General features: G+C 42.8%; 3 protein-coding genes across 4 annotated transcripts in view; 2 read left to right on the top strand and 1 right to left on the bottom strand.

The window, feature by feature from the left end:
• lrrk2 (leucine-rich repeat kinase 2) overlaps nucleotides 1–7,342 on the bottom strand; it is a 96,662-nt gene extending 89,320 nt beyond the window's left edge. Inside the window, 6 exon segments of the mRNA XM_039016936.1 lie at nucleotides 281–415; nucleotides 1,742–1,876; nucleotides 3,514–3,602; nucleotides 6,036–6,145; nucleotides 6,476–6,558; nucleotides 7,204–7,342. Of these exon segments, the coding sequence (XP_038872864.1) occupies nucleotides 281–415; nucleotides 1,742–1,876; nucleotides 3,514–3,602; nucleotides 6,036–6,145; nucleotides 6,476–6,558; nucleotides 7,204–7,342 (691 nt within the window).
• A 336-nt stretch (nucleotides 7,343–7,678) lies between these two features.
• Nucleotides 7,679–20,103, top strand: LOC120066353 (proton myo-inositol cotransporter-like). 2 transcript variants are annotated; one of them, XM_039017668.1, is made up of 11 exons: nucleotides 7,679–7,800; nucleotides 9,245–9,756; nucleotides 10,053–10,212; nucleotides 13,269–13,471; nucleotides 15,899–16,007; nucleotides 16,343–16,506; nucleotides 17,647–17,767; nucleotides 17,877–18,002; nucleotides 18,161–18,279; nucleotides 18,602–18,754; nucleotides 18,980–20,103. In XM_039017668.1, the coding sequence occupies exons 2-11, from the start codon at nucleotides 9,273–9,275 to the stop codon at nucleotides 19,207–19,209; spliced, it is 1,869 nt and encodes a 622-aa protein (XP_038873596.1). In that variant the 5' UTR covers nucleotides 7,679–7,800; nucleotides 9,245–9,272; the 3' UTR covers nucleotides 19,210–20,103. The 2 variants fall into 2 exon arrangements, with proteins under 2 accessions (XP_038873596.1, XP_038873597.1); XM_039017669.1 differs by having other exon boundaries at nucleotides 7,688–7,800; nucleotides 9,202–9,756.
• A 2,453-nt stretch (nucleotides 20,104–22,556) lies between these two features.
• kif21a (kinesin family member 21A) overlaps nucleotides 22,557–27,560 on the top strand; it is a 69,446-nt gene continuing 64,442 nt past the window's right edge. The window contains exon 1 of the mRNA XM_039017667.1: nucleotides 22,557–22,935. Within this exon, the coding sequence (XP_038873595.1) occupies nucleotides 22,892–22,935 (44 nt within the window). The 5' untranslated portion in view covers nucleotides 22,557–22,891. The remainder of the gene's footprint in view (nucleotides 22,936–27,560) is intronic.

The following is a 27,560-nucleotide window of genomic DNA, read 5'->3' as shown; positions in this document are numbered from 1 at the left end:
TGGATCAACTCAAATGAAGATAATCATTGTGAGGAGTGAGACAAGCCCATAACTATATATTTACTGAGAAAATATACCAGAAAAGGCTCAAATCTAATTAATTGTTTTCAGTGGGCCTAGCAGCCAGAATATAAATTACAAATAATTAATTTGGCCCCTGAAGATACTGTCCTAGAAAGGAATGTGAGAAAAACAAGATAGGAAAGAGAAAAAGCAGCAGAGAGGAGTGGGGGGGGGGGTAAACAGACAGGTTATGTATTCTTCTTCATTGGGGACTTACCAGGACCTGCTAGGGGAAGGAGTACCTTCATGGCCTGCAGAAACAGGTCTTCACTGTCGTGAAAACGGTGCAGAGCACCTAGAACAACACTGTGGTCCTGGTTCTCCAGAAACTCTACCAGGTCATCATCAGACACTGCCAACACAGAGATGCACACAACATCAGTCAGAGTATGAAAGAATATGCCTGAAAAATCCCAGGACACATAAAAAAATCCCCAAAGTACTTCTTTGTAGATTTTGATAGCAAGGCAAAATCCCCAATTTGCAGTGCAGCCTAGGTATGTACACTGGTGACTAGGTATCTACACTGGTGACGAAGTATCTCCACTGGTGACTAGGCATCTCCACTGGTGACTAGGTATCTCCACTGGTGACTAGGTATCTACACTGGTGACGAAGTATCTCCACTGGTGACTAGGTATCTCCACTGGTGACTAGGTATCTCCACTGGTGACTAGGTATCTCCACTGGTGACTAGGTATCTCCACTGGTGACTAGGTATCTCCACTGGTGACTAGGTATCTCCACTGATGACTAGGTATCTCCACTGATGACTAGGTATCTCCACTGATGACTAGGTATCTCCACTGATGACTAGGTATCTCCACTGATGACTAGGTATCTCCACTGGTGACTAGGTTATCTCCACTGGTGACTAGGTATCTACACTGGTAACTAGGTATCTCCACTGGTGACTAGGTATCTCCACTGGTGACTAGGTATCTCCACTGGTGACAAAGTATCGCCACTGGTGACTAGGTATCTACACTGGTGACTAGTTATCTACACTGGTGACTAGGTATCTACACTGGTGACTAGGTATCTACACTGGTGACTAGGTATCTACACTGGTGACTAGGTATCTACACTGGTGACTAGTTATCTACACTGGTGACTAGGTATCTCCACTGAGTGAACAATACATTAAGAACACCTGCTCTTTCCATGACATAGACTGACCAGGTGAATCCAGGTGAAAACTATGATCCCTTATTGATGTCACTTGTTAAATCCACTTTAATTAGTGTAGATGAAGAGGAGAAGACAGGTTAAACAAGGATTGTTAAGCCTCAAGACAATTGAGACATGGATTGTGTGTGTGTGCACTTCAGAGGGTGAATGGGCAAGACAAAATATTGAAGTGCCTTTGAACGGGGTATGGTAGTAGGTACCAGGCACACCGGTTTGTGTCAAGAACTACAACGCTTCTGGGTTTTCACAATCAACAGTTTCCTGTGTCTATCAAGAATGGTCCACCACCCAAAGGACATCCAGCCAACTTGACACAAATGCGGGAAGCATTGGAGTCAACATGGTCCAGCATCCCTGTGGAACACTTTTGACACCTTGTAGAGTCCATGCCCTGACGAATTGAGGCTGTTCTGAGGGCAAAAGAGGGGGTGCAACTCAATTTTGGGAAGGTGTTCCTAATGTTTTGTAGACTCAGTGTATATCTCACCTCTGTCCAGTAGCAGCTGGAGACCACGGCAGCCCTGAATCTGAACCTCCTCACTGGAGGGGAAAGTCTTCATCCCCTCAACGATCAAACTAAACACATCCTCTTCCTCATCCCGAATCAACAACACGATCACATCTAGACACAGAGAAAAAAACATCTGGTGACACTTGAATTGAATCTGACCCCGCAGTGCTAATGTTTTATCACTTGTTATAAGCATGTATGAGCCTTATTAATGTCTTGTCAAAAGGCTTCTATAATGTTGTGTATCAAAATATAGATTTATTTACACAGGATCATAGCCTTTTCGATGCATTGCTTCGCTGGTTAAGGACACGTTGACCTTTTGCCCATAGAGGAACTGAAAGCACCTAGGTTTACTTCCTACCTTGTAAATACCTCCCCCTCAAGGACAGTCCTGGAAACCCCTGTGCTGTGTGTGCACATTTCTGTCTCGCTTAACCTTCACTTAATACTGATACTGTACTGTCCCTTTGACTAAAGAGAGGGTTGGAGTGGTGGGGAGGGGGGACCACGTGACCTAATTCAATTTGCTGTATTCTAAGGGCTCCTTGGCAACCATGGGTATGATGTCATATCTATTACATGATCTGTCAATAACTGAAAGGAATTGACTGAGGGCGGAAATCGACAGACAGAGCGACTTTGAGATGAGATACGCCGAGTTAGACAATATGATGAATTGAGTATCTTGATGACAGATAAATAGAGAGGACACTATTGGCCTGAGGGCTGGTAGTGGAGTACAGGTACAAGACATGGACAATTTAAACATTGTCTGATAGTATAATATACCACTTGTTTTTGCAGTTTGTGCCTGTAATGGGCGGGGGGGGGGGGGCTGCCATTCCTAGCACGATCGGAACGTCCCCTCCTTACAGACACAAAGTGCAAAAACAAGTGATACACTGTCATGTTTGTCTGTTTACTGTACTCCACTACAAGCAACAAGTGATATGACTTGGTATGATATGGCGGTCAAGTGTATATGCCATGTTTACAGTCCTTGAATTTCTAACAATAATGCCTTAAAGAGATTCTCTGGTAGTTTTGTATAATTTTTAGCCAGCAGTTCTGAAAGAAGCGCTCACTAGCCAAAAGTAGTCTCTGAAAATGTAGTACTGTCACATATTGTATGTGCAGATATTTTATGAAGGTACACTCTTGTCGCAGTGTCTGTAGTTTTGCTGTAGGGCTATGTTTACACAGATACACTACATGGTCAAAAGTAGGTGGACAACCCCTTCAAATTAGTAGATTTGGCTAATTCAGCCACACCCATTGCTGACAGATGTATAAAATCGAGCAGACAACCATGCAATCTCCATAGTCAAACAATTGAATGCCTCGTACTTTAACTTAGTATACTGCAAAGAGCTACTGTATGTACCTGCCGACGGCTCATTCTGAGGTTAACCTGGCACTGCATGCTGGTATCTTAATGTTCTTTTTGTTAGGAATCATTCGTGTGTACTAGACTGATCTAGTGACTTTTTAACAACTACCATAACATATTTCTAGTTGAGTGACTCTGCTCCCAGAAGTCTATGGCCCGTTGTTATCTTGAGTCATGGGAGGTGGGTGAAACTGTTGTAGAATGACCTCCAGATAGGAGAAAGATATATTACATATTTATATAATAGCATATAAAAAGAGTTGACTAAGACCCAGTGGTCAAATAAATAATTGCTGCATTAAACCTGCAAGAGGTAGTTCTTCTCCTGTCCTTTTCAAAATATGCTTTATTGTACCTGATCTGAGGAGCAGAGCCAGTGCCCTGAGCCCAACCATCATCACTCTGCAGTCTCCACTGTGCTGGGACAACACCTTAAGGATCTGCCTGGAAATCATACACAGGGTAAAACATAGTGGGGTGAGCACATATAAAATCACACATGTGCACACAAACACACAAATAGTATGCACGTGCACACACACAATTTTCTATTCAGTTTTTGCACCAACAGCACTGAACAGTGTCTTAACAATAGGTTTATTTTGCATTTGTGCCCTTTCAATTCCCTGTGTGGCTTTGGACTTCCTTCCTTGTGGTTCCTGTACAGACAGAACGTAACAACAAGGACAACTTGTCACGTTCCTGACCTGTTTTCTGTTAGTTTTTGTATGTGTTAGTTGGTCAGGACGTGAGTTTGGGTGGGCAGTCTATGTTTTCTGTTTCTATGTTGGTTTAAAGGGTGACCTGATATGGCTCTCAATTAGAGGCAGGTGGTTTTCATTTCCTCTGATTGAGAGTCATATTAAGGTAGGTGTTTTCACATTGTTTGTTGTGGGTGGTTGTCTCCTGTGTCTGTGTTATGTTACGCCACATGGGACTGTTTCGGTTTTGTTTGTTCGTTTGTTCGGTTTATGTAGTCTGTTCCTGTTTTCATGCGTTCTTCGTTATACGTAAGTTCTTATGTTCAGGTGCGTCTACGTCGTTTGTTGTTTTGTAGTTAATCAAGTATAGTTCGTTTTTTGTGTCCTGTTTAAATAAATAATATGTCATCACACAACGCTGCATTTTGGTTCAATCCCTGCTCCTCCTCTTCGGATGAAGAGGAGGAGGAAAGCCGTTACACAACTCCTCCCACCCACAAATACCCTCAATATCCTGAGTTAGCTGGATGAACACATACTGCAAGGACATACAGTGCGTTCGGAAAGTATTCAGACCCCTTGACTTTTTCCACATTTTGTTACATTACAGCTTTATTCTAAAATTGATTAAATAATTTTTTCCCTCTCATCAATCTACACACAATACCCCATAATGACAATGCACATTTGTTTTTTTTATTTTTATATTTTTGCAAATGTATTAAAGACAAAAAATGGAAATATCACATTTACATAAGTATTCAGACCCTTTACTATATACCTTGTTGAAGCATCCTTGGCAGCGATTACAGCCTTGAGTCTTCTTGGGTAGGAAGCTACAAACTTGGCACACCTGTATTTGAGGAGCTTCTCCCATTCTTCTCTGCAGATCCACTCAAGCTCTATCAGGTTGGAATGGGTGAGCGTTGCTGTACAGCTATTTTCAGTTCTCTCCGGAGATGTTCAATCAGGTTCAAGTCCGGACTCTAGCTGGGCCACTCAAGGACATTCAGAGACTTGTCCCGAAGCCACTCCTGCGTTGTCTTGGCTGTGTGCTTAGGGTCATTGTCCTGTTGGAAGGTGAACATTCGCCCCTGTCTGAGGTCCTGAGCGCTCTGGAGCAGGTTTGGAGTCCACCTGTGGTAAGGGATCTCTATGAAGGATCTCTATGAACTTTGCTCCGTTCTTTCCCTTGATTCTGACTAGTCTCCCAGTCCCTGCCGCTGAAAAACATCACCACAGCATAATGCTGCCACCACTATGCTTCACAGTAGGGATGGTGCCAGGTTTCCTCCAGACGTGACGCTTGGCATTCAGGCCAGTTCAATCTTGGTTTCATCAAACCAGAAAATCTTGTTTCTCATGGTCTGAGAGTCTTTAGGTGCCTTTTGGCAAACTCCAAGCGGGCTGTCATGTGCCTTTTACTGAGTAGTGGCTTCCGTCTGGCCACTCTGCCATAAAGGCCTGATTGGTGGAATGCTGCAGAGATGGTTGTCCTTCTGGAAGGTTCTCCCATCTCCACAGAGGAACTCTGGAGCTCTGTCAGAGTAACCATTGGGTTCTTGGCCACCTCCCTGACCAACGCCCTTCTCCCCCGATTGCTCAGTTTGGCCGGGTGGCCAGCACTAGGAAGAGTCTTGGTGGTTCTAAACTTCTTCCATTTAAGAATGATGGAGACATTTTTTGGTACCCTTCCCCAGATCTTTGCCTCAACACAATCCTGTCTCGGAGCTGTACAGACTTCCTTCGACCTCAAGGCTTGGTCTTTGCTCTGACATGCACTGTCAACTGTGGGACCTTATATAGACAGGTGTGTGCCTTTCTAAATTATGTCATTGAATTTACCACAGGTGGACTCCAATCAAGTTGTAGACACATCTCAAGGATGATCAATGGAAACAGGATGCACCTGAGCTCAATTTTGAATCTCATAGCAAAGGGTCTGAATACTTATGTAAATAAGGTATTTCTGTTTTTTATTTTTAATACATTTGCTAAAATTAAAATAAAAAAAATAAAAATTCTTTGTCATTATGGGGTATTGTGTGTAGATGGATGGGGAAAATGTTTTATTTAATCCATTTTAGAATAAGGCTGGAACGTAACAAAATGTGTAAAAAGTCAATGGGTCTGAATACTTTCCGAAAGCACTGTAAGGGGGTCTTCCACTACTTACTGATGCACTCCAAGTACCTCCCAGTCTATCCCTGCTCCCAGGGGCCTGACCAGTGAGTCCAAGGTGGAAGGACATATCTCCATCAGTCGACACAGCAACGACCATCCCACCTGCAGGGAAAATAGATATCTTATAAATAAACGGTATACTGTATAAATAAAATGACTGGTAACACTTTACAAGACAGTGTACATATTCCTGTAAGTCTAGTCAAGTACAGTTTAAGTACAGCGTAACAACAAGTCGTTAGAATATCACACACTAGAGCTTGAATGTAAAGTGTGACCCTGACAGATGAGGTCATGTGACCCAAGCAGGTGTTTAGTCACACTCCTATCCAGGCCTTCTGTTTGATTAGTACTACAGTACAACTGTATTATGTGTGTAAAGACAATAGCGCTCAGCTGGCTGATGATCAGTGAGTTGTGATAATGGGTTACCTGTTGCACCCCTCTGCTGTTGCTGTAAGTTGACAACACCAACATAAGAGGCCCATGGACATCTTTATCCTCAAATAATTCTGCTGCTGACAAGAAAGATTAGAGGAGAGACAGAGGAGAGGGGATTGACAGGGGAGAGGAGAGACAAGGGAGAGGAGAGAGAAAGGAGAGACAGGGGAGGAGAGACAGAGGAGAGGAGAGACATGAGAGGGGAGACAGAGGAGAGGAGAGACACGGGAGAGGAGAGATAAGAGAGATAGGGGAGAGACAGGGGAGAGATAAGAGAGACAGGGGAGAGATAAGAGAGACAGGGGAGAGGAGAGAAAGTGGAGGAGAGACAGAGGAGAGGAGGAAAGGGACAGGAGAGACAGAAGACAGGGACAGGAGAGACAGAGGAGAGGGACAGGAAAGACAGAGAGGAGAAACAGAGGAGAGGGAGAGGGGAGAGCGAGGAGAGAGCAGAAGAGGTAATGACATGTTCTTTCAGTTCAATAATGAGCTCATTTATATTTTAACTGGGTGCAACTTCAACAATTGCTTGGCTTAGATGAGAATAACAGAAGTCTGAAATTGACACTTTGTACATATAAACATCTGTCCTACAGTAAGTACACTGGATAGAGAGATTAAACACAAATGCACAATCAGTAGGAAATTATAAATTGGTATACATGATGGAAAATAGTATGAAATATTCAAGTAAATAACTATAATGTATGGTTTATTACCACAGTCATCAGTGTGCGCCAGGAAAAGAAGGTCTTGGATGATCTGAACCAGGGTACTCAACTGCTTCCCCTCCTGTTGGTTTTTCAGTCTCACTAATAGTTTTTTCAATCTTTCTTCCAGTTCCTCCTTGTTAACCATGGTATTGGATATGTTGTTCGATAAATGAAGACTTTAAATGCATGTATCTATAGTTACAATCCTCCAAAAGTGACAGTGGACTGCATGAAAAGCAACAACTTTGCACTGATACGTCACTTGCAGCCATTGAAGACACACTAACAATGTAACTGAACGCATAGCATAATACGGCAGCTGACCCAAACTTAGAAGTTGTCGTACTAGTATTTCTCAAATTCCATTCGACAAGATCCTCTTTTTTAATGTAGGCTGTGGAGGTTGTTTTGACTTAGGAATTCAATGACGTCCCCCATGTAGGCTAGAGCCAGGCGTGACTGCTTCCCTCGCCAATCGTCAGATGAATCATGTGACTTCAGTAAAACTACCCGTTTGGTAGCATAGCCTTGAGCAGACAGCAGCAGAGTCAGCTGTTTGGCCACAGTCCAGAAAACTTGCTTCAAAGATTATCATCCGTAAAGGTAATATTTTTTTATAAACTGGTTGTTGTGTTATTCTGAAAGCGCAGCTGTAGCCTACTTCCTTCTGGGAAAAACTCCAGAAGGCGTGTGATGAGTTTCAAACTTTCAACTGAGCATTTACAGTTCTTTGCATATTCACTGATAGATAAGCGACTAGGATAGGACTGGAAGCGGAGCTAGGCCAGTCTGTGCGGTCGTCACTAGTTACCACAGCCACAAAGTCGGCTATTTCTACAGTTTATCGTCTTACAATGTGATGTTAAACCTAACCACACTACTAACGTTATGCCTAACATTAAATTAAGAGCAAAATGCAACCACAATAGCAATTCCAGGATTTTTACGTTATAGACAATTTTGACTTTGTGACTGTGGTAACTGGTGGAAATCACTGTCTGGGCGTTCCAATTGTTCTATGAGTCAATGCGTAATGCGCCATTCAACGAATCACTTTACGGCACACGACCAGACACAAGGGTCGTAACTAGTTCCTCGATCTCGTAACTAGTCACCACAGCCATAAAGTCATAAACACCGCCTATTTCTACAATGTATATTCGTAAAAGACCAAAAATCGAATGTTTTGTTGTCATGGATTTTTACGATTTAGCCCATTTTGACTTTGTGAGAATTTGCTCTAACAAAGATTCTGTTCTCGCGCTTTGTCAAAGGGCTTCCCTGTCCAGAGGTGCACACACATAGATATCCCTGCGCACTATTATTGATCAATGAGACGTCATTGGGGTAGATGGATTGCCATGTATATAAAAAGCAGTCTGCTTTAAGTTCTGTGGGTCTATTGGACATCATGCTACTGGCTGTGCCGCGTAGGCATATGTTTAGCTGTTTAACTAGGCCTATCTTGAAAAGTTGATTCAGCTAATACTTGTTTGTGAGTTAATTTCCATTTTGGGATTTGTACATATAGTTTTATTTTGTATATTCGTCATCCATTTAGTATAATATACATCCTGCACTCAGTCTCCCATCCGTTCACCTCCCTTACCCGTAAGGGTCCGCTATTCTATATTTCATGTTTTGGGGAAATAAGAAAACAGTAGCCTACAGACCTATTTCTTATTTCCCTATATAAGATGTTGTGGTTGGGGAAAATGCTCAAGTTGTTAGGCCTACATAGCAATACATTCCGGGTTAGAAATGGGGAATATGGATTGGAATATTATAACGCTATTATAAACATGTTTGACTTTTCATGTGCGTAATCAGAGCTGATTTTATTCTAGCGTCATACATACCCTTCACTCAGTGACCAACCAAAATGGACTGCTGTAGGCTATCCCCTCCCCTCCATTTCATGCGTAAATGACCTGAGTGAATGGTAATCGAAACGGAGTTACCTGTATAGCCAGCCTGCTCAGGTATCTATTTTTCTCTGCCCAGGTTGAACGTTTGTGAAGCTGTTTCTCTTTATGACCCTCGACAGAAACGACAATGAATAGAATCTGCGTGGTATGAGCAACCCTATGGGCGTCATGAGGAAGAAAGTGACAGACGACAGAGAGCGGCGGAGTCTCATCAGAGCGCGGTCTGAATCGAGCACCAATAACCCTGGCGTTACCGTCACCTCTGCCGCCGGCGAACCGGAGCTGGCCACCGACCAGGATGTCACACCGGTATTCGTGTACGTCTTGGCGTTTTTTTCTGCCCTGGGTGGCTTCCTTTTTGGCTATGACACCGGGGTGGTCTCTGGGGCTATGCTTCTCCTGAAAAAAGAAATGCATTTGACCACTCTATGGCAGGAGTTGTTGGTCTCCAGTACTGTGGGTGCAGCGGCGCTCTCTGCCCTGGCTGGCGGGACTCTGAATGGGCTCTACGGGCGCAGGATCTGCATACTAATGGCCAGCTTCATTTTTACTGCTGGAGGAGTTGTGTTAGGTGCTGCTCCAAACAAGGAGGTTCTTCTTGTTGGAAGGATTACAGTTGGCTTGGGAATAGGTAAGGTTTGTTTATTTAGTTCAAACATTTACTGGACAAGTAGCCTAACAATAACCAAATTGAGAGCCATGACTGACTGACCAGTTTTACATGTATGTGGTTATTTTCCCAAGCCAGGCATATAGGATTTGTTTGGAAGTCTTTACAAACACCTTTGTCTTTGTAAAGTTTACTAAGGGCAGGTAGTGCAGATACACTTTAAGTAAACTCATCCAAAAAGTGAAATGAATTGTGAATAATTTCCTTGCCATAAACACAGACTAAAAACACATATAAAGACCCCCCCCCCCTTTTAGGGATTGCCTCCATGACGGTTCCTGTTTACCTTGCGGAGGTCTCCCCACCACACCTGAGGGGTCAGCTGGTCACCATTTACACCCTCTTCATCACAGCCGGACAGTTTATTGCCAGTGTTGTGGACGGGGCCTTTACTTACCTGCACCACAACGGCTGGAGGTAAGTCTTATCAGTGATAGGCCCTATTCTATTCTATATTGCCATGGCTACTCAGTAGCTGGTAATCCTAGAACGGGACGCTTCAGTTACAATAGCCTACAGTTCTCGGTTCAGTTATATTTTTGGTTTAGTTAGCTTTGGAAGCTGCTTTGAGGTATCTCTGCTACATGCCTGAAGAAAAAAACACTGCATAATCTTTTGTTTTGCATCCATATCACATAGCAACCACAATATGGACATAACAATCCACTACCATCTATCTACAGTGAATGGAATAGAAACAGACCATAATGTAATTTCTTAGGCACGGCAACTACTCCGCTTTCAGCCCAAGGAGCGATGAGTATTTTAACACCCCAGTCACTCCAGGGACTTCAGCTTCCGTTTCGACACTTCTCCTTGCATGTGTGGAAGAACGGAAGATGGTTCTAATATCAAAATTCACATTTTATTGGTCACATGCACATATTTAGCAAATGTTATTGCGGGTGTTGCGAAATGCTTGTGTTCCTAGCTCCAACAGTGCAGTATTATCTAACAATTAACATCAATACACACAAATCTAAAAAGTAAAAGAATGGAATTAAGAAATATATAAATATTAGGATGAGCAATGTTGGTGTGGCATAAACTAAAATACAGTAGGATAGAATACAGTATATACATATTAAATGAGTATGTAAAACATTATTAAAGTGGCCAGTGATTCCATGTCTATGTATATAGGGCAGCAGCCCTAAGGTGCAGGGTTGAGTAAACGGGTGATAGCTGGCTACTGATGGCTATTTAACAGTCTGATGGGCTTGAGATAGAAGCTGTTTTTCAGTCTCTCGCTCCCAGCTTTTATGCACCTGTCCTGACCTCGCCTTCTGGATGATAGTGGGGTGAACAGGCCGTGGCTTGGGTGGTTGATGTCCTTGATGATCTTTTTGTTCTTCCTGTGACATCGGGTGCTGTAGGTGTCCTGGAGGTCAGGCTATGTGCCCCAGTGATGCATTGGGCAGACCGCACCACCCTCTGGAGAGCCCTGCGGTTGCGGGTGGTGCAGTTGCCATACCAGGCGGTGATACAGCCCGACAGGATGCTCTCAATTGTGCATCTGTAAAAGTTTGTGAGGGTCTTAGGGGCCAAGCGGAATTTCTTCAGCCTGAGGTTGAAGAGGTGCTGTTGCGCCTTCTTCACCACACTGTCTGTGTGGGTGGACCATTTCAGATTGTCAGTGATGTGTACGCCGAGGAACTTGAAGCTTTTCACCTTCTCCACTGCGGTCCCGTCGATGTGGATAGGGGCGTGCTCCCTCTGCTCTTTCCTGAAGTCCACGATCAGCTCCTTTGTTTTGTTGACGTTGAGGGAGAGGTTATTTTCCTGGCACCACTCCACCAGGGCCTCCCTGTAGGCTGTCTCATCATTGTTGGTAATAAGGCTTACTACTATTGTGTCATCTGCAAACTTGATGATTGAGTTGGAGGCGTGCGTGGCCACGCAGTCATGGGTGAGCAGGGAGTACAGAAGGGGGCTGAGTACGCACCCTTGTGGGGCCCCTATGTTGAGGATCAGCGAAGCGGAGATGTTGTTTCCTACCTTCACCACCTGGGGGCGGCCCACCAGAAAGTCCAGGACCCAGTTGCACAGGGCGGGGTTCAGACCCAGCGCCCCGAGCTTAATGATGAGCTTGGAGGGTACTAAGGTGTTGAAGGCTAAGCTATAGTCAATGAACAGCATTCTTACATAAGTATTCCGATGGCATTGTCTGTGTATCTAGTGGGGCGTTAAGAAAATTGAAGAGGGTCTAGGCTAGGGTGTCAGGTAAGGTAGAGGTGATATGATCCTTAACTAGCCTCTCAAAGCACTTCATGATGACAGAAGTCATTTAGTTCAGTCATTTAGTTCAGTTACCTTTGCTATTTTGGGTACAGGAACAATGGTGGACATATTGAAGCAAGTGGGGACAGAAGACTGGGATAGGAAGAGGTTGAATATGTCCGTAAAGACTCCAACCAGCTGGTCTGCGCATGCTCTGAGGACGTGGCTAGGGATGCTGTCTAATATCACCAGATTTGTGTATAAACATGATGCAACTTCCATGGTGTTTTCTGACCATTACTGGAGACTCTGTAATGATACATCAGCTCTTAATATTTTGAGTGTAATGATGAAAATATACATTGTTGAGAAATGTAAAAGTCCAGCCAGAATACACACCAAGATGTTCAAACAAAACCAGCAGGTTAAACATACCTGCAGTCAACTTGTGCAATACGTTAGGAGATAAAGCAGATCGCGTTCTTCATTTCACCTGTCACATTACTTTTCATTATGAAGCTTATTGGTAGTCCCCAGTCACATGTTGTTTGTTTACAAGCACACAACGATGAGAGACAGAAGCCTCAAATAAAATGTTTTTCGTCATATTCTTCGTAAACAACAGGTCAACAGTGAAATGCTTACTTACAGGCCCTTCTCAACAATGCAGAGAGAAAGTACTAATAGATACATAAGTAATAATAGATACATAATGACTAACAAAAACTTGGCTATATACAAGTTTAGGCTGTTCCATCATGGTTTTGGTTGAACATCTTGGTGTGTATTTTGGCTTGGTTTTCATTTGTCCATTTCTCAAATGTGCCATATTTAGAAACTGGAGGAAGAATTTGGCAGTGGGTAGAGAGAAGAGGCAGTGGGTAGAGAGAAGAGGCAGTGGGTAGAGAGAAGAGGCAGTGGGTAGAGAGAAGAGGCAGTGGGTAGAGAGAAGAAGAAAATTGGTGTGGATTTTAAATGTGTGAGAAACAACTTGACCTCATCCAGAATTCCTGTTATGTCTTTGACTGTCCTTGTCAACTAAACTATTTTTGAATGTGAATCAGTCTGGGATAAAACACTGGTGTAAGTTTAGGTGCTAGGCTATGATTGGAGCCTGTTCTTGTGTGAAATTAAAATGTTAATTTCCAAAAGTAAACCATCAGAAATTTAAAACAGCTCTGTGGAACTTTTACCCCCCCCCGTGTGTGTGTCTCTCTCACTCCCTATCTGTCTCTCTGTTTGTCTGTCTGTAGGTACATGTTGGGTCTGTCCATTGTCCCTGCGGTGCTCCAGTTCTCTGGTTTCCTTTTTCTGCCAGAGAGTCCCCGTTGGCTCCTTCAGAAGGGCCTTACCCAGCAGGCCAGGCAGGTGCTCAGCAGGATCCGTGGGGGTCAGAACATTGAAAAGGAGTATGACAGCATGAGGACCAACATCGAGGATGAGGAGAAGGATGCAGGTGACACATAGAAGTGCACACACACACACATACGTTTACGCATGAATTTCAGACACAGACACACACACTAGCCGTGGCACATCCAGATGATCTGAAACAGCGACCATGACCAGCCCTAGACGCACAGTACCAGTCAAATGTTTGGACACACCTACTCATTCAAGGGTTTTTCTTTATTTTTACAATTTCCTACATTGTAGAATAATAGTGAAGACATCCAAACTATGAAATAACACATATGAAATCATGTAGTAACCACAAAAGTGTTAATCAAATCAAAATATATTTTCTTTTTGAGATTCTTCCATGTAGTCAACCTTTGCCTTGATGACAGCTTTGCACACGCTTGGCATTCTCTCAACCAGCTTCATCTGGAATGCTTTTCCAAATGTCTTGAAGGAGTTCCCACATATGCTGAGCTCTTGTTAGCTGCTTTTCCTTCACTCTTCAGTCCAACTCATCCCAAACCATCTCAATTGGGTTGAGGTCGGGTGATTGTGGAGGCCAGGTCATCTGATGCAGCACTCCATCACTCTCCTTCTTAGTCAAATAGCCATTACATAGACCGGAGGTGTGTTTTAGGTCATTTTCCTGTTGAAAAACAAATGATAGTCCCACTAAGAGAAAACCAGATGGGTTGGCACATCGCTTCAGAATGCTGTGGTAGCCATGCTGGTTAAGTGTGCCTTGAATTCTAAATTGCTCGTGTTTCTTGGCCCAAGTAAGTATCTTCTTCTTATTGGTGTTCTTTAGTAATGGTTTCTTTGCAGCAATTCGACCATGAAGGCCTGATTCATGCAGTCTCCTTTGAACAGTTGATGTTGAGATGTGTCTGTTACTTGAACTCTGAAGCATTTATTTGGGCTGCAATCTGATGTGCAGTTAATTGCCATTTTTTGAGTCTGGTAACTCTAATGAACTTATCCTATGCAGCAGAGGTACCTCTCGGTCTTCCTTTCATGTGGCGGTCCTCATGAGATCAAGTTTCATCATAGCGCTTGATGGTTTTTGCGACTGCACTTGAAGAAACTTTCAAAGTACTTGAAATTGACTGACCTCCGGATTGACTGACCTTCGTGTTTTAAAGTAATGATGGACTGTCATTTTTCTTTACTTATTTGAGCTGTTCTTGCCATAATATGGACTTGGTCTTTTACCAAATACGGCTATTTTCTGTATACCACCCCTATCATGTCACAACACAACTGATTGGCTCAAACGCATTAAGAAGAAAAGAAATTCCACAAATGAACTTTTAGCAAGGCAAACCTGTTCATTGAAATGGATTCCAGGTGACTACCTCATGAAGCTGGTTGAGAGAATACCAAGAGTGCAAAGCTGTCATCAAGGCAAAGGGTGGCTACTTTAAAGAGTCTCAAATATAAAATATATTTTGATTTATTTAACACTTCTTTGGTTACTACATGACTCCATACGTGTTATTTAATAGTTTTGATGTCTTCACTATTATTCTACAAGGTAGAAAATAGTAAAAATAAATAAAAACCTTGTAATGAGTGGGTGTGTCCAAACTTTTGACTGGTACTGTATGTGTGTATATATATATATAAGGAAGAGAAGTTTGAGGAGTGAGGGTGTTCACTTTATTTTACAGTATAAGGGGAGGGTCATGTGAAAAATGTTTGAACTTTGGGGAGGGGGGTGCAGTTTTCATAATGACACCTTGAGTTGGACCAGACCCTCCCCTCAGTAAATGTTGATTTGTTCCTAAGGTTGCATTTACACAGGCAGCCCAGTTGTAAATCTTTTTTCCACAATTTATTCTTTTGACCAATCACATCAGATCTTTTTCAGTGCTGATCTGATTGGTCAAAAGAGTGAGAGCCTAAGCCTCTCAATCTGTGTTCTAGGTTCAGAGGCAACTCTTTGTTTTTCTTTGGCTGCCTTTACATAGGCAGCCCGATTCTGATCTTTGTTTCACTGATTGGTATTTCAGATCAGCTCTGAAAAATATCTGATGTGAAAAGATCTAATTTGATTAGTGGAAAAAAATATCAGAATTTGGCTGCCTGTGTAAACGTAGCCTTTGTTGTTTCAGTTAATTTTATTCTTGAAGCATTTCACATCAGTTTTATGCACATAACTTAGGCTGCATTTACACAGGCAGCCCAATTCTGGTCTTTTTTCCACTAATTGGTCTTTTGACCAATCACATCAGGTCAAAATACCAATTAGTGGATAAAGATCAGAATTTAGCTGCCTGTGTAAATGCAGCCATAGAACACACAGATTTCTCAAATAGGTCTCACCAATTGGGCCTTTCTCCAATTTAGCAGGTTAATTAATCCTATAATGCATTCTGTTGGAAACTAAAACATTTGGTGCTATAGACCCTAAAATGTATAATGCATGCAACTGTTTTTAAATGTTCATAAAAGTGTTACCAAATTTCCCTCTGTCCACCAGGTGGCCTAGTATTGTGGCGTATGCTGACTCGCCCTCCCACACGCAGAGCCCTGACCGTAGGCTGCGGCCTGCAGATGTTCCAACAGCTCTCTGGGATCAACACTGTCATGTAGGTGTTTTCCTTCATCAGAAATCATTGTGTTTATCTATGGCCACATCTCATTAGTCTAAAGTGGTCTCATCGTCCTGTCTACCTGCCAGTCAGTCTCTTCCCTACTGTATGCTTCACAGGAGGTTGGTGACACCTTAATTGGGGAGGATGGGCTCTTGGTAATGGCTGAAGTAGAATGGTATCAAATACATCAAACGCATGGTTTCCAGGTGTTTGATGCCATTCCATTTGCTCCGTTCCGACCATTATTATGAGCCGTCCTCCCCTCAGCAGCCTCCTATGGTCTGCTTATCCTCCGTGTTCATGCCTTCTCCTTCTGTTGTCCCTATCAGGTACTACAGCGCCACCATCCTACAGATGGCGGGGGTGAGGGACGACAAGCAGGCCATCTGGTTGGCTTCCGCCACCGCCGCCACCAACTTCCTGTTCACCCTGGTGGGGGTGTGGCTTGTGGAAAGAGTCGGACGCAGGAAGCTTACGCTGGGAAGCTTAATAGGTGTGTGTATGTGTGTGTGGATATTCACATTTTATCCCAAGAGGCAGTTAGATATGGTTCTTAATAAGCTTGGGCTCCTGAGTGGCGCAGTGATCTAAGGCACTGCATCTCAGTGCTAGAGGCGTCACTACAGACCCTGGTTCAATTCTAGGCTGTATCACAACCGGCTGTGATTGGGAGTTCCTAAGGGGGTGCACAATTGGCCCAGCGCCGTTAGGGTTTGGCATCCAAGTGCTAATGGTGTCAGTCCCAGCCAGGCTTGTTTAGAATGCCAGCAAATTTTGACACCAGGTCAGCCTGGAACTGAAATTGATCTGTTTTAGGCCGTCATTGTAAATAAGAATTTGTTCTTATCTGACTTGCCGAGTTAAATAAATACAAATTTAAATATCCAGATTGTCATACCTTGATTTTGCAAGAAGCTAACCACTTAGCTAGCTAGATAACTAGCTATTAAGTTAGCAAACCAAATGCACAACTGCAGAGCATTTAGCATATTTTAAACAGTTAACTTAACAGTTATAAGATATCTAGCTGGCAAACATTTAGTTGTGAAATCCATACTGTAACTAGATCACCTGGCGCATGCTGCAGTGACTGACTTACAAAAATTCCTAGTTATATGTACATATCTACGTCAATTACCTCATACCCTGCACATCGAGTTATCATTACTCATTGTGTATCTATTATTATTTTTATTACGTGTTTTACTTTTCTATTATTTCTTTATCTCTGCATTGTTGGGAAGGGCCTGTAAGTAAGCATTTCACTGTTAGTCCACACCTGTTGTTTACGAAACGTGACAAATAAAATTGAATCATTGTGTGCTTGTAAATGTGAGTGGGGACTACCGGTAAGCTTCAAAATGACAGGTGGAATGAAGAACGCAATTTGCTTTATCGCCTAACGTATTTCACAAGTTGACTGCTGGTATTTACTTAAAAAGTAGCTACAAATATTCAAATGTATTAACATTTTTTAAAGAAATAGTTTCAACTGTATTGACGGTATTGAAAAACCATCCCGTGGAAATTTCCGAATACCCCGGCGTACGGTATACCGCCTAGATTTTAACCTAAAACGAAGAAATGTGCTTTGCATTAAATCAGAAGACTTCTTAATTTCTCTGTCTTCTAGGTACTGCTTTGAGTCTGACGGTCTTGGCTATAGGGTTCCTGTTATCAGCCCAGCACTCCCCTGCAGTCACTCTCCACCCCACTGACACCTCTCTCAACTCCACCTCCTGCACACTATATGGGTGAGACTGGGTATGACTTGTATTACCTAATACTGTATAAGGATTGAGATTTTTTTTCCTGTCCCCACCACGATAGAGAGAAGGGTGTCACACTGTTAACTGTCCCCAGATCCTGTGAGCCCTGCATGTTGGATCCTGGCTGTGGGTTCTGTTACCGTGAGAACGGTTCCACTGTATACGACTCTTCCTGCATACCTGTCAACCAAACATCGACCGATGAAGCCGCCTGGGGCAGGTTAGGGATTTGTGTGTGTGTGTTTGTGTGTGTGACTCTGTTACTTCTTGCATGTCTGTCAGTCTGTCTGTCTGTCTCTGAAGCCGGAGATGGCTTTATTTCTGCTGTATCTGAGTTCTGTTTAGCCACATTATCTGATGTGTTTTGGCTCTGTACAGGTGTTCCAATCTGAGCCAGGTCAGTGATGGGTCTCTCTGGGCCTATAACTACTGCCCCACTTCCTACTCCTGGATAGTGCTGCTTGGGCTCATCCTCTACCTGGCTTTCTTTGCTCCAGGTGAGAACAACACCCTTTCTCCCTCCCTCCCTCCCTCCCCCCCTGACACACACACACACACACACACACACACACACACACACACACACACACACACACACACACACACACACACACACACACACACACACACACAAACACAAACAAAGGTCAAAAAGTTGTATATTTTCCCGCCTGGAGTGTTTCATACCAGTTTGAAGTGTTCTTCATAGTACAGTATATATTGCTTACAGTTTTTTTAAATATATATCTCATGGTCTATAACTCTTTTCTGTCTGTGTCCTCATCTCTATCCGTGCCTGTCTGTGTGTCTGTGCTGTAGGTATGGGGCCCATGCCGTGGACAGTGAACAGTGAGATTTACCCTCTGTGGGCCAGGAGCACTGGGAACGCCTGTTCAGCCGGAGTCAACTGGATCTGTAACGTCCTGGTGTCACTCACCTTCCTCCACGTCGCTGAGTACCTCACCTACTATGGTGCTGCTCATCTACATAGATACTGTCTAGTTGTGATGGGTGTTAAAAAGCTATAACTGAGAACCTACTGTCTGCCTGACTGATAAACTGACTGATGATTTGAATGACTGCCTGACTGAACTGGATTAGGGGTTGGACATGCATAGTTCACTACACAAATGTTTCAACCTCTTCTCTTCTCCTTCAAGCTAACTGGTGTCTCCATCTCCCTCCTCCTCCCTCCAGGTGCGTTCTTCCTCTACTCAGGCCTGACTGTGCTGGGGCTGCTGTTTGTGCTGGGCTGTCTGCCAGAGACCCAGGGCCGCAGGCTGGAGGAGATGGAGGCCCTGTTCTCCGGAAACCTCTGCTCCTGCAGTGCGTCTGACGGGGATGGGGACAGATCCAGAAACATCCTGTACAACAGGGTAAAAGGGAGCGATATCCTCTCAGACAATGATGCCTCGGACATGGAGTAGACGTGGCACGTCAAGGAACCTCTCTCTCTCTCACACCTTCATGTCCTTTGGTTGGTGGACTTACAGGCAGTGGTGTTAAACTCACTTGATGACTGGGCCTTTAGCATATAGCAGCTCTCCTAACTGGCTGGTGGACGAGACTTCAACTCTCCTAACTGGCTGGTGGACGAGACTTCAACTCTCATAACTGGCTGGTGGACGAGACTTCAACTATCCTAACAACATAGCATTTGATTTACTGTAGCTGTGGATGTCTATGGTGGAGTTGAAATACTTAATTTCGTGTATTGGTAACTAAAATTGATGTTTTGTAATTTTCTAGCCCCATAGAGAGTTCAGCCAAGTGCACTATGGAGTTAAAGCGTAGCATATATATATATATATATATATATATATATATATATATATATATATATATATATATATATATCAGTGAGTATATCAAAGCAGTAAACACCACTGGAATATAATATTACTATTATAATAGTATAGTAGTGTATTCATTTCCAATGCTTATAAAGTCCCACAAATGTGTAGTAATATTGCATTTGTTTCTGTCCTTGGATTTTGTCATTTCTTTAGCTCCAGTAGTAGTAAGGTGGTGCTATCTGGAGATGTGTGGCTTCTCAGCCAGGACCAATGTTTTTTAATTTTTTATTGGCACACTAGCCTTAATTTGTTTGAATATTTTGATGGCATTACAATATTTATTAATCCTTTGCTACAGATTGCACATTGATAAACCTAATGAAATTAACCTTTCCTTTCAGAAGTTTTGGGCTTCTTTTTTTGCCTTGCATTCAAATCAATCAAAAGCGCACATGATTAAATGCAGTCCTGTGGTGTTCCACGTGCTTATTTTGGTGGATTATCATGTCTGCTTGTTTTGGTGGATTATTATGTCTTGGTGGATTATTATGTCTGCTTGTTTTGGTGGATTATTATGTCTTGGTGGATTATTATGTCTGCTTGTTTTGGTGGATTATTATGTCTTGGTGGATTATTATGTCTGCTTGTTTTGGTGGATTATTATGTCTTGGTGGATTATTATGTCTGCTTGTTTTGGTGGATTATTACGTCTGCTTGTTTTGGTGGATTATTATGTCTTGATGGATTATTATGTCTGCTTGTCTTGGTGGATTATAATGTCTGCTTGTCTTGGTGGATTATTATGTCTGCTTGTCTTGGTGGATTATTATGTCTGCTTGTTTTGGTGGATTATTATGTCTGCTTGTCTTGGTGGATTATGTCTGCTTGGCTGATTATTATATCTGCTTCTCTTGGTGGATTATTATGTCTTGGTGGTTTCATACCTACTGTACTTATACAAATGAAAGCCTCATGCATTTTTTGTAGGTTGGCATGGCAAGTGTTTCCCAGTCAAATTGAATAGTTACTGTTGACAATTTTATAAGTACGCTACTGTTGACAATTTTATAAGTACGCTACTGACTCAAGAGGACCATGTTTTTGAGAAAGTGAAATATTCTGTAGTTAATGCACTTTAATTTAAAGGGAGATCATTTTTTTAACTAGGCAAGTCAGTTAACAACAAATTCTTATTTTCACTGACGGCCTAGGAACAGTGGGTTAACTGCCTTGTTCAGGGGTAGAACGACAGATGTTTACCTTGTCAGCTCAGGGATTTGATCTAGCAACATTTTGGTTCCTGGTCCAATGCTCTAACCACTAGGCTACTTGCTTTGTGAATAAAGCAAATTAGAAGCATTGCTGTATATAATTAATTTACGCTGTGAAATTGTTGATAGATACTGTTTGTTGGTCGGGAAAAAACTGTTTTTTCCCTACCTTCAGCATTTTTCCCAGCACCATGTTCGTTCAGTAGTTTACAGTATTTCCACATACTTGACATTGTGTGCTCTGTTCAAGCTCTACAGTGGGTTGTGTTGACTGATAGGTGCATCCTTGGTGATAGTCAGACCAGCTCCTGAGTGGTGCAGCTGTCTAAGGCACTGCATCTCACTGCAAGAGGCGTCACTATAGTACCTGTTTCGAATCCAGGCTGTATCACATCCGGCTGTGATTGGAGTCCCATAGGGGGCGGCGCACAATTGGCCGGAGTAGGTCGTCATTGTAAATAAGAATTTGTTATTAACTGACTTGCCTAGTTAAATAAAAGGTTCATTAAAAAAATTATATATATAATAAATTGTTGTGAGAGGACACTAATGCTTCTGGCCTGGGGACTGGAGGAAAGGGGGTGAGGTTCATAGGGTGTGGAGATTAAGGCTGGTAGACCTCAACAATAAAAGGACTTACCAGGGTGGGGTTAATTGGTATTGATTTCAAATGTATTTAACACAACATCCTAAGCACTCTAATATCTAACAGTAACAACTGTTGTTCTCCCCCCTAAGGAGATACATATATTGTTAGGGTTAGGGCACATGAAGTGCATTAGGCGTAGGCACTGCATCTCAGTGCTAGAGGCGTCACTACAGACCCTGGTTCGATCCTGGGCTGTATCACAACTGGCCGTAATTGGGAGTCCCATATGGCGGCGCACAATTGGCCCAGCGTCGTCCGGGTTTGTAAAAAATAATTAGTTCTTAACTGACTTGCCTAATTAAATCAAGGTTAAATTTTTAACAAAATTAAAGAGCACTAGATTATTCACAGGTCATATAGGCAAAGTAGCCTACTAAAAAAGGTTATTAAATGGGTATTTACATCTGGTAGTAATACCAGATGATTGCATGGGGGCGCTGTTTAACCTGAGTGACATTGTTACAGCAAAAGGTGATATATCATGTAGTAATTCAGAGTGTATGACACTGAAAAGTCATGGTCACATTGAATTCTCAGCTACAACAAGAAAGCCACAAGCATCTCACGGGCTAGAGGAAAATTAAAGGGCACTGATTTGATGACAACAAAGAGTTCCGTATAGATGGAGCCTACCAACTGCTGTGTGTCTCAACTGTGTGTGTGTAAGTGTGTTGGGGAAAACGAATTATTTTCAAACCAAATGGTAAAATAAATGTGTATTAAATTGTTTTACTCTATGATGTAGTAGGCTAGTAGTCTTATTAGTTGTTCATGATCTTTCAGTTAGATTTTGATGATCTGACTGATAACAAGCAGTATCATGGTCCTCATTGAAAGCATACTATTATTTTGACAGGATGGTATTCAAAGAGTACACGTGGCATGACGTCACTCACTCACTACATTTCTTCTAAAAGTCTAAATTGGAGTTGACCTCCATGCGCATTGTGATGTCAACACTCAACCTTCACAGACAGCGCACCGAGAAGAAGGCGTGGCTTGGTGACGCATTGCGGCTCGAGCAGGATCGGTGTGTGCATTGTGCGGGAGGCGTGTGTCCCTCTCCCAACCAAAGAGCAAGGAGCGAAAGCGACTGGACCACGCAACAGCCTCGCCGCTCCAAACAGAATGTCGTCAATGAATGTATTCTAGCTGGAAATGCAAAGGAGCACCGACCAGTCGCAGTATTTTATTTAAAATCTCTAGACCCATAATAATCTGAAATATGGCTGAAGTGAAGTCGAGGTGAGTTGCGCTGTTGCTCAGATAACTTGCTGTTGGGTGGTGCGCACTCTCCGCCTCTCGCCAGCCAGCCTGTCGGATGAAAAGAAAACGGATAGATCCCGTTCTTTTTTGTTCTTCTATCAATCGATAGTCATTGGACTGTGGAATCATGTCGATGGGACAGGACGAAAACTCAGTCCGGGTGGCTTTGAGGTAAGTCTTCAAGGCGTACATTTAATTGCTTTACTTTGCATAACTGTCGCCACAATTACATATTTGGGAGGTAGCCTACCTGTCACCACCAGCCCAGCAGAATGCATGACCCGATAAAGGAGATGTAGGAGATTCATTTTAGGCCTTGCATCATCTGTTGACACAGTGCCACTCTAGGCGCTTTATGATTTCATAGTAGGCTAACATCAAAGACTGGATCAGAAACTCTGTGCATACAGAGTAGCCAACAGTTACATCTTTTTCTGTAAAATGTGTTTCCGTATGATGGTCTTTGAGGACGCACAATATGAATTTAGGAATTTGCAGTTGATAGTTTACATAAACCACCATATAGGGCTAGGCTATTGTGTCGCGTGTCACAGAAGTGCTAAAGAAATGTGATCGCCTACATTTTCTCCATGCATGACGCAGCATTATCACACGCCCAAAGAAAAAAACTGAAAGGTGCACATATGGCAGGTGTCTTCGCATGCCACTTGTCTCTCCCACCGGCCTATGAATGGATGGTACAGTATCATGCTTGTTTTGTAACGATTGAACGGTTGGCAAGACAGATCTGGCCTTTATAGCTCATTGGCCGTGTGCCGGAGTCTCGGGCATCCTTTCAAAGAAGACAGTTGAGCCACAGTTGATCGATGAAAGGAGCGCTTTACTGACAGGCTTCAAGGAAGACAGCCAACAGTTTAATACGCAAAAAGCTCTAACCGTTTCTGGTTAATTGAGTCTTTGTTTACAGTTAAGAATACATTGCAATGGCCTTCTTTAGCTCAGAAGCCTACAGAAAGAGTGAACAGTAGCCATTATTTTGTTCATACTTAAGGCTATAAAATGTGTTAATCATAGGACCCTAAAATATTTAGTTAATTCCTTAGACAGGCTTATGTATTTTCCACATGAAGACAGTTGAATGAATGTCATCCACAGTCTAATGTTATTTGCAGAATAAGGCTGCTCCTTGCTAGGAGGAGACATGCTGAGGTCAGGTGGCACACTGACAGATGTCTCTAATGGCACAATGGGACAGTTGGCACACATGCAGTACTAGCCTGCCTTTCACTTTGTGTGTCTGTCTCTCTCTGTCTCCATCTCTCCCTCTCTGTCAGTCTCACACACAGACACACACCGACACCCAGTAGACCGTCTAACTAACTCAGTGTGAATATTGTGATGTTCTCTGTTAGATTAGTGTTGTATAATAATGTCTGACACAAGCAGCTGACTGTTATGTCAGCTCTATGGTACTTCATGTCCACGGTCCCCATAGTAACAATCCTTCTGGAATAACTGAGACTCTTGACCCAGTCTCCAATCTCTGAGTTCTCATCGTGTGTGTGTGTGTGTGTGCGTGCTTGTGAGAGAGAGGGAGAGTGACCATATTCTTGGCCCAGTCTCCTATTATTGTTTATATCTGTATTTTCAGATATGTTTTTGATTGAACAGATAATGGAAGAGGGATTGAATGGAAAGCTAGGAGGGAAGGTTGTCAAAGGGCAGAGGGACGGAGTTCAACCCATTCCAATACGGCCATGCAATGCATGTGTGCTTCGGAGTGGTGGCACTAAACGCTAGGCCACGTAAGCCACATCAGTCTCCTATTTTGCAAGACTTTGCCCTCCCATGGTGCCGGCCAGAGGGTCCATAGCTAATACTGAAAAGTAGTCTTCTCATTAGCAAATGGCCCATACTGAGGGGGTTGTCTCCAGTCCAAACTAGTCTAACTTTCTAGTTGGCTTCCCCAAGGCTGTTGACATGCGGCTAACATACTCCCCTTGACCTGGGGTCAACATATGTGTTCCCAATCCAGTGGCAAGCCTATACATTGTATAAGCCAACCTTGTGTGTGTGTGTGTGTGTGTGTGTGTGTGTGTGTGTGTGTGTGTGTGTGTGTGTGTGTGTGTGTGTGTGTGTGTGTGTGTGTGTGTGTGTGTGTGTGTGTGTGTGTGTGTGTGTGCATAGAGGGGAGAGTGATACAGGACACATTTCTGACTGTTTTCTCAGTGGTTTGTACAGTAAAGGCTGTATTAGTACAATACTCTACAGAACAGCACTTCCTGACAGTTATTAATGTTTGTAATGAGAGGAGGAGTTGAGGTAAAGAGGTACTTGTTGAACCAGACAGATAAGGTTATTATTTCAATGCAAGCTACTTAAACTACACATAATGGGAGAGGCCCTTCAGTCAAGTCAAGGTGGTATGAGATGTTTGTCTACAGTACTGACTTTTTAATGTGTGTGTGTGTGTGTGCTCAAGCATGTGTGTGTAAGCGTGTGTACGCGCTTGTTTCACTCACAGGGTTTGCACAAGGTGCTTGAGGTGCTTAAAGTACTTGAATTTGGCACTCTGAAATTGAAGTACTGGAGTACCTTGAAAATCAGACATTTTCTCAAGTTGGTACTTGAAAAGTACTTGAATTCAAATGAGAGGAGAACAGACAATTCTCAAATATGTTAATATAAAAAATATTAGAAAAATGTATTGGTCTTGCAAATTAATTTCCAGGTAGACTACCGAGTTTTATTTCCTCACATGTTTGGCGCTCTGGTTGCCAGGCGAGCTCACTCATTCCACCCACACTGCCATTCAGCCAGTCAGGTACAGAACTGACTGATTAGGTGACGCCAAACGTCACATTGATAGCTAAAATGCCGGGAAAATGTAGATACAATCCTGCCTGGCAGGATATTGATGTTTATGAATGTGTTTTGCCAGACCCAAACAGGGATGTAGTGGAGGGTAAACTCTGTTTACGCACCGTTTTAATTTAGTTAATTATCATTTGCACACTTATTATTGCGTTCCCAGCGTTGATCAATGCTCAGAAGGCTTCTTGATCTGAGTTCTAATAGCGTCTACCTCTGTGAATGAGTGGAATCATGAATGATTCATGTATGCTCCTTATGTTCGCTTGCTCCCTCATATTTGCCTTGTTAGCAGCAATTTAATTCACCACCACGACATAGGCCGAGAGGTGATACAAACTACCTCAGCCCAGACCTATAGTGGCAAGGTCAGAGAGACTAAGGCTGACAGTGCGATTTTCATTTTTTAAATACATTTTTATCCCTCAGCTCCTGCCATTTCAACAGACATCACCCAAACAAAAATCTCTGACTGTCAGAGAATGAGTGTACAACTGGTAAATAGTTGCTGATATTTCAGTTAGATGTCTAGCTAGATAGGTAGCTCGAGCTCTGGCTGTTAGCCAGGTAGCCAGCTATGACTAGCTAGCTGGCTAGAAGGATGAAGTTAGAAGCTAATGTTGAACGGAGCCTGATCTCAGCAAGAGCAGTTGACTGAAATTAAGCTAGCTAGAATCAAAAGATGGGCTACTATAAGTTCTCATAACAAAATAGCTTTTCTTTACAGAGAATAGTGAGACCGACAGGGAGAGAGATTAGTAGTATAGTGGTTCCCAAAATTTAAATAGGGTCCCTTGAGCTAATCTGTAATCTTATCAAACACATTCATAACTTCTTTCTCTTAAAATGCTTTTAGAAAACAGCTATTTAGATTCAACAAAGGGCCTTTTACACTGTTAGAATTAACTTTCATGTTATTATGTTTTGGGAAATCCCGTGGGACCTAAAATTTTGTGAAATATAAAGTCAATTGAAATGTAAAGAAATGTAATATTATTAGCATGTACACTTAAACACAAATATAAACGCAACATGCAACAATTTCAAAGATCTTGTGGCGAATAGGGACTATTACAAATTGATGGGCCTTAAAAATGAGTATTAGTGAGTATTAGTGCTGGAATAAGTACTTGAAACTCCTTGAGTCTGTACAAACCCTGCACTCATCTGTAGGACTGGTTTTGACTACCAGAATAACTGGCTTTCCATTGTTAGTCCTTATAATCATGTAATTACAACTATAGGTGGATGAACATGACTTGTGCTAATATCCACATCAAGACAGTAATGTTCTGTGGGATCTGGTACACAAAGTGTCTTAAGGGACAATGTTTAGCCTTACCAAGACCAGCAGAACAATAATATGTTCATATTTTGGCTATACAGGCCAGAAGGTAAGGACAACTCACTTCTCTCCAGCATGTTTGCCCCAAGCAGGCCGTGGTCGGGGAAGAAGAGTAGGAGGAGAGATTGAGGAACATTCAGATCTGTATTTGTCACCCATGGCAGCGTTGGCCAAACACAAAGGGCCCTAAGCCTCCCAGACTCTCTGCTTTGTCCTGGTCCACTGAGCCAAGCTACGGTGTCACACTCAGCCCGCCACTGGCCCGGCCCACAGACTGGCCGTGTGTGTGTGTGTGCATGCGTGTTAATATGTGTGCGGGTATATCGTGAAACCCCCGCCTTTAAGAAAACCTCTAGGATGTATTCTGCTTCATACCTCTGGTACTGAGACATCCATGTGTTAGCAGCATGCAACATAGCAGTGTGCTTTGATTGTGGTGCCTATAATGTAGGCTAGTTAAGTCCTGTCATTTCCAAATGTAATGTATCCTAATTATAGTCCCCACAGTAGTTCAAATTTCCTTTTCAAAGTGAATCTCTGTAAAGGCTTTCCTCTTTAGCATAGCCTATGTGGGTGACCTTCTTTCAGAACTGTTGGCGATTCCTTTCCGAGGCAGGCA

The sequence above is a fragment of the Salvelinus namaycush genome, chromosome 21 (assembly GCF_016432855.1).
Source record: "Salvelinus namaycush isolate Seneca chromosome 21, SaNama_1.0, whole genome shotgun sequence".
In the NCBI taxonomy this organism is placed as follows: domain Eukaryota; kingdom Metazoa; phylum Chordata; class Actinopteri; order Salmoniformes; family Salmonidae; genus Salvelinus; species Salvelinus namaycush.
Note: the sequence above shows the minus strand (reverse complement) of the source record. Positions and strands in the feature narration are given on the sequence as shown.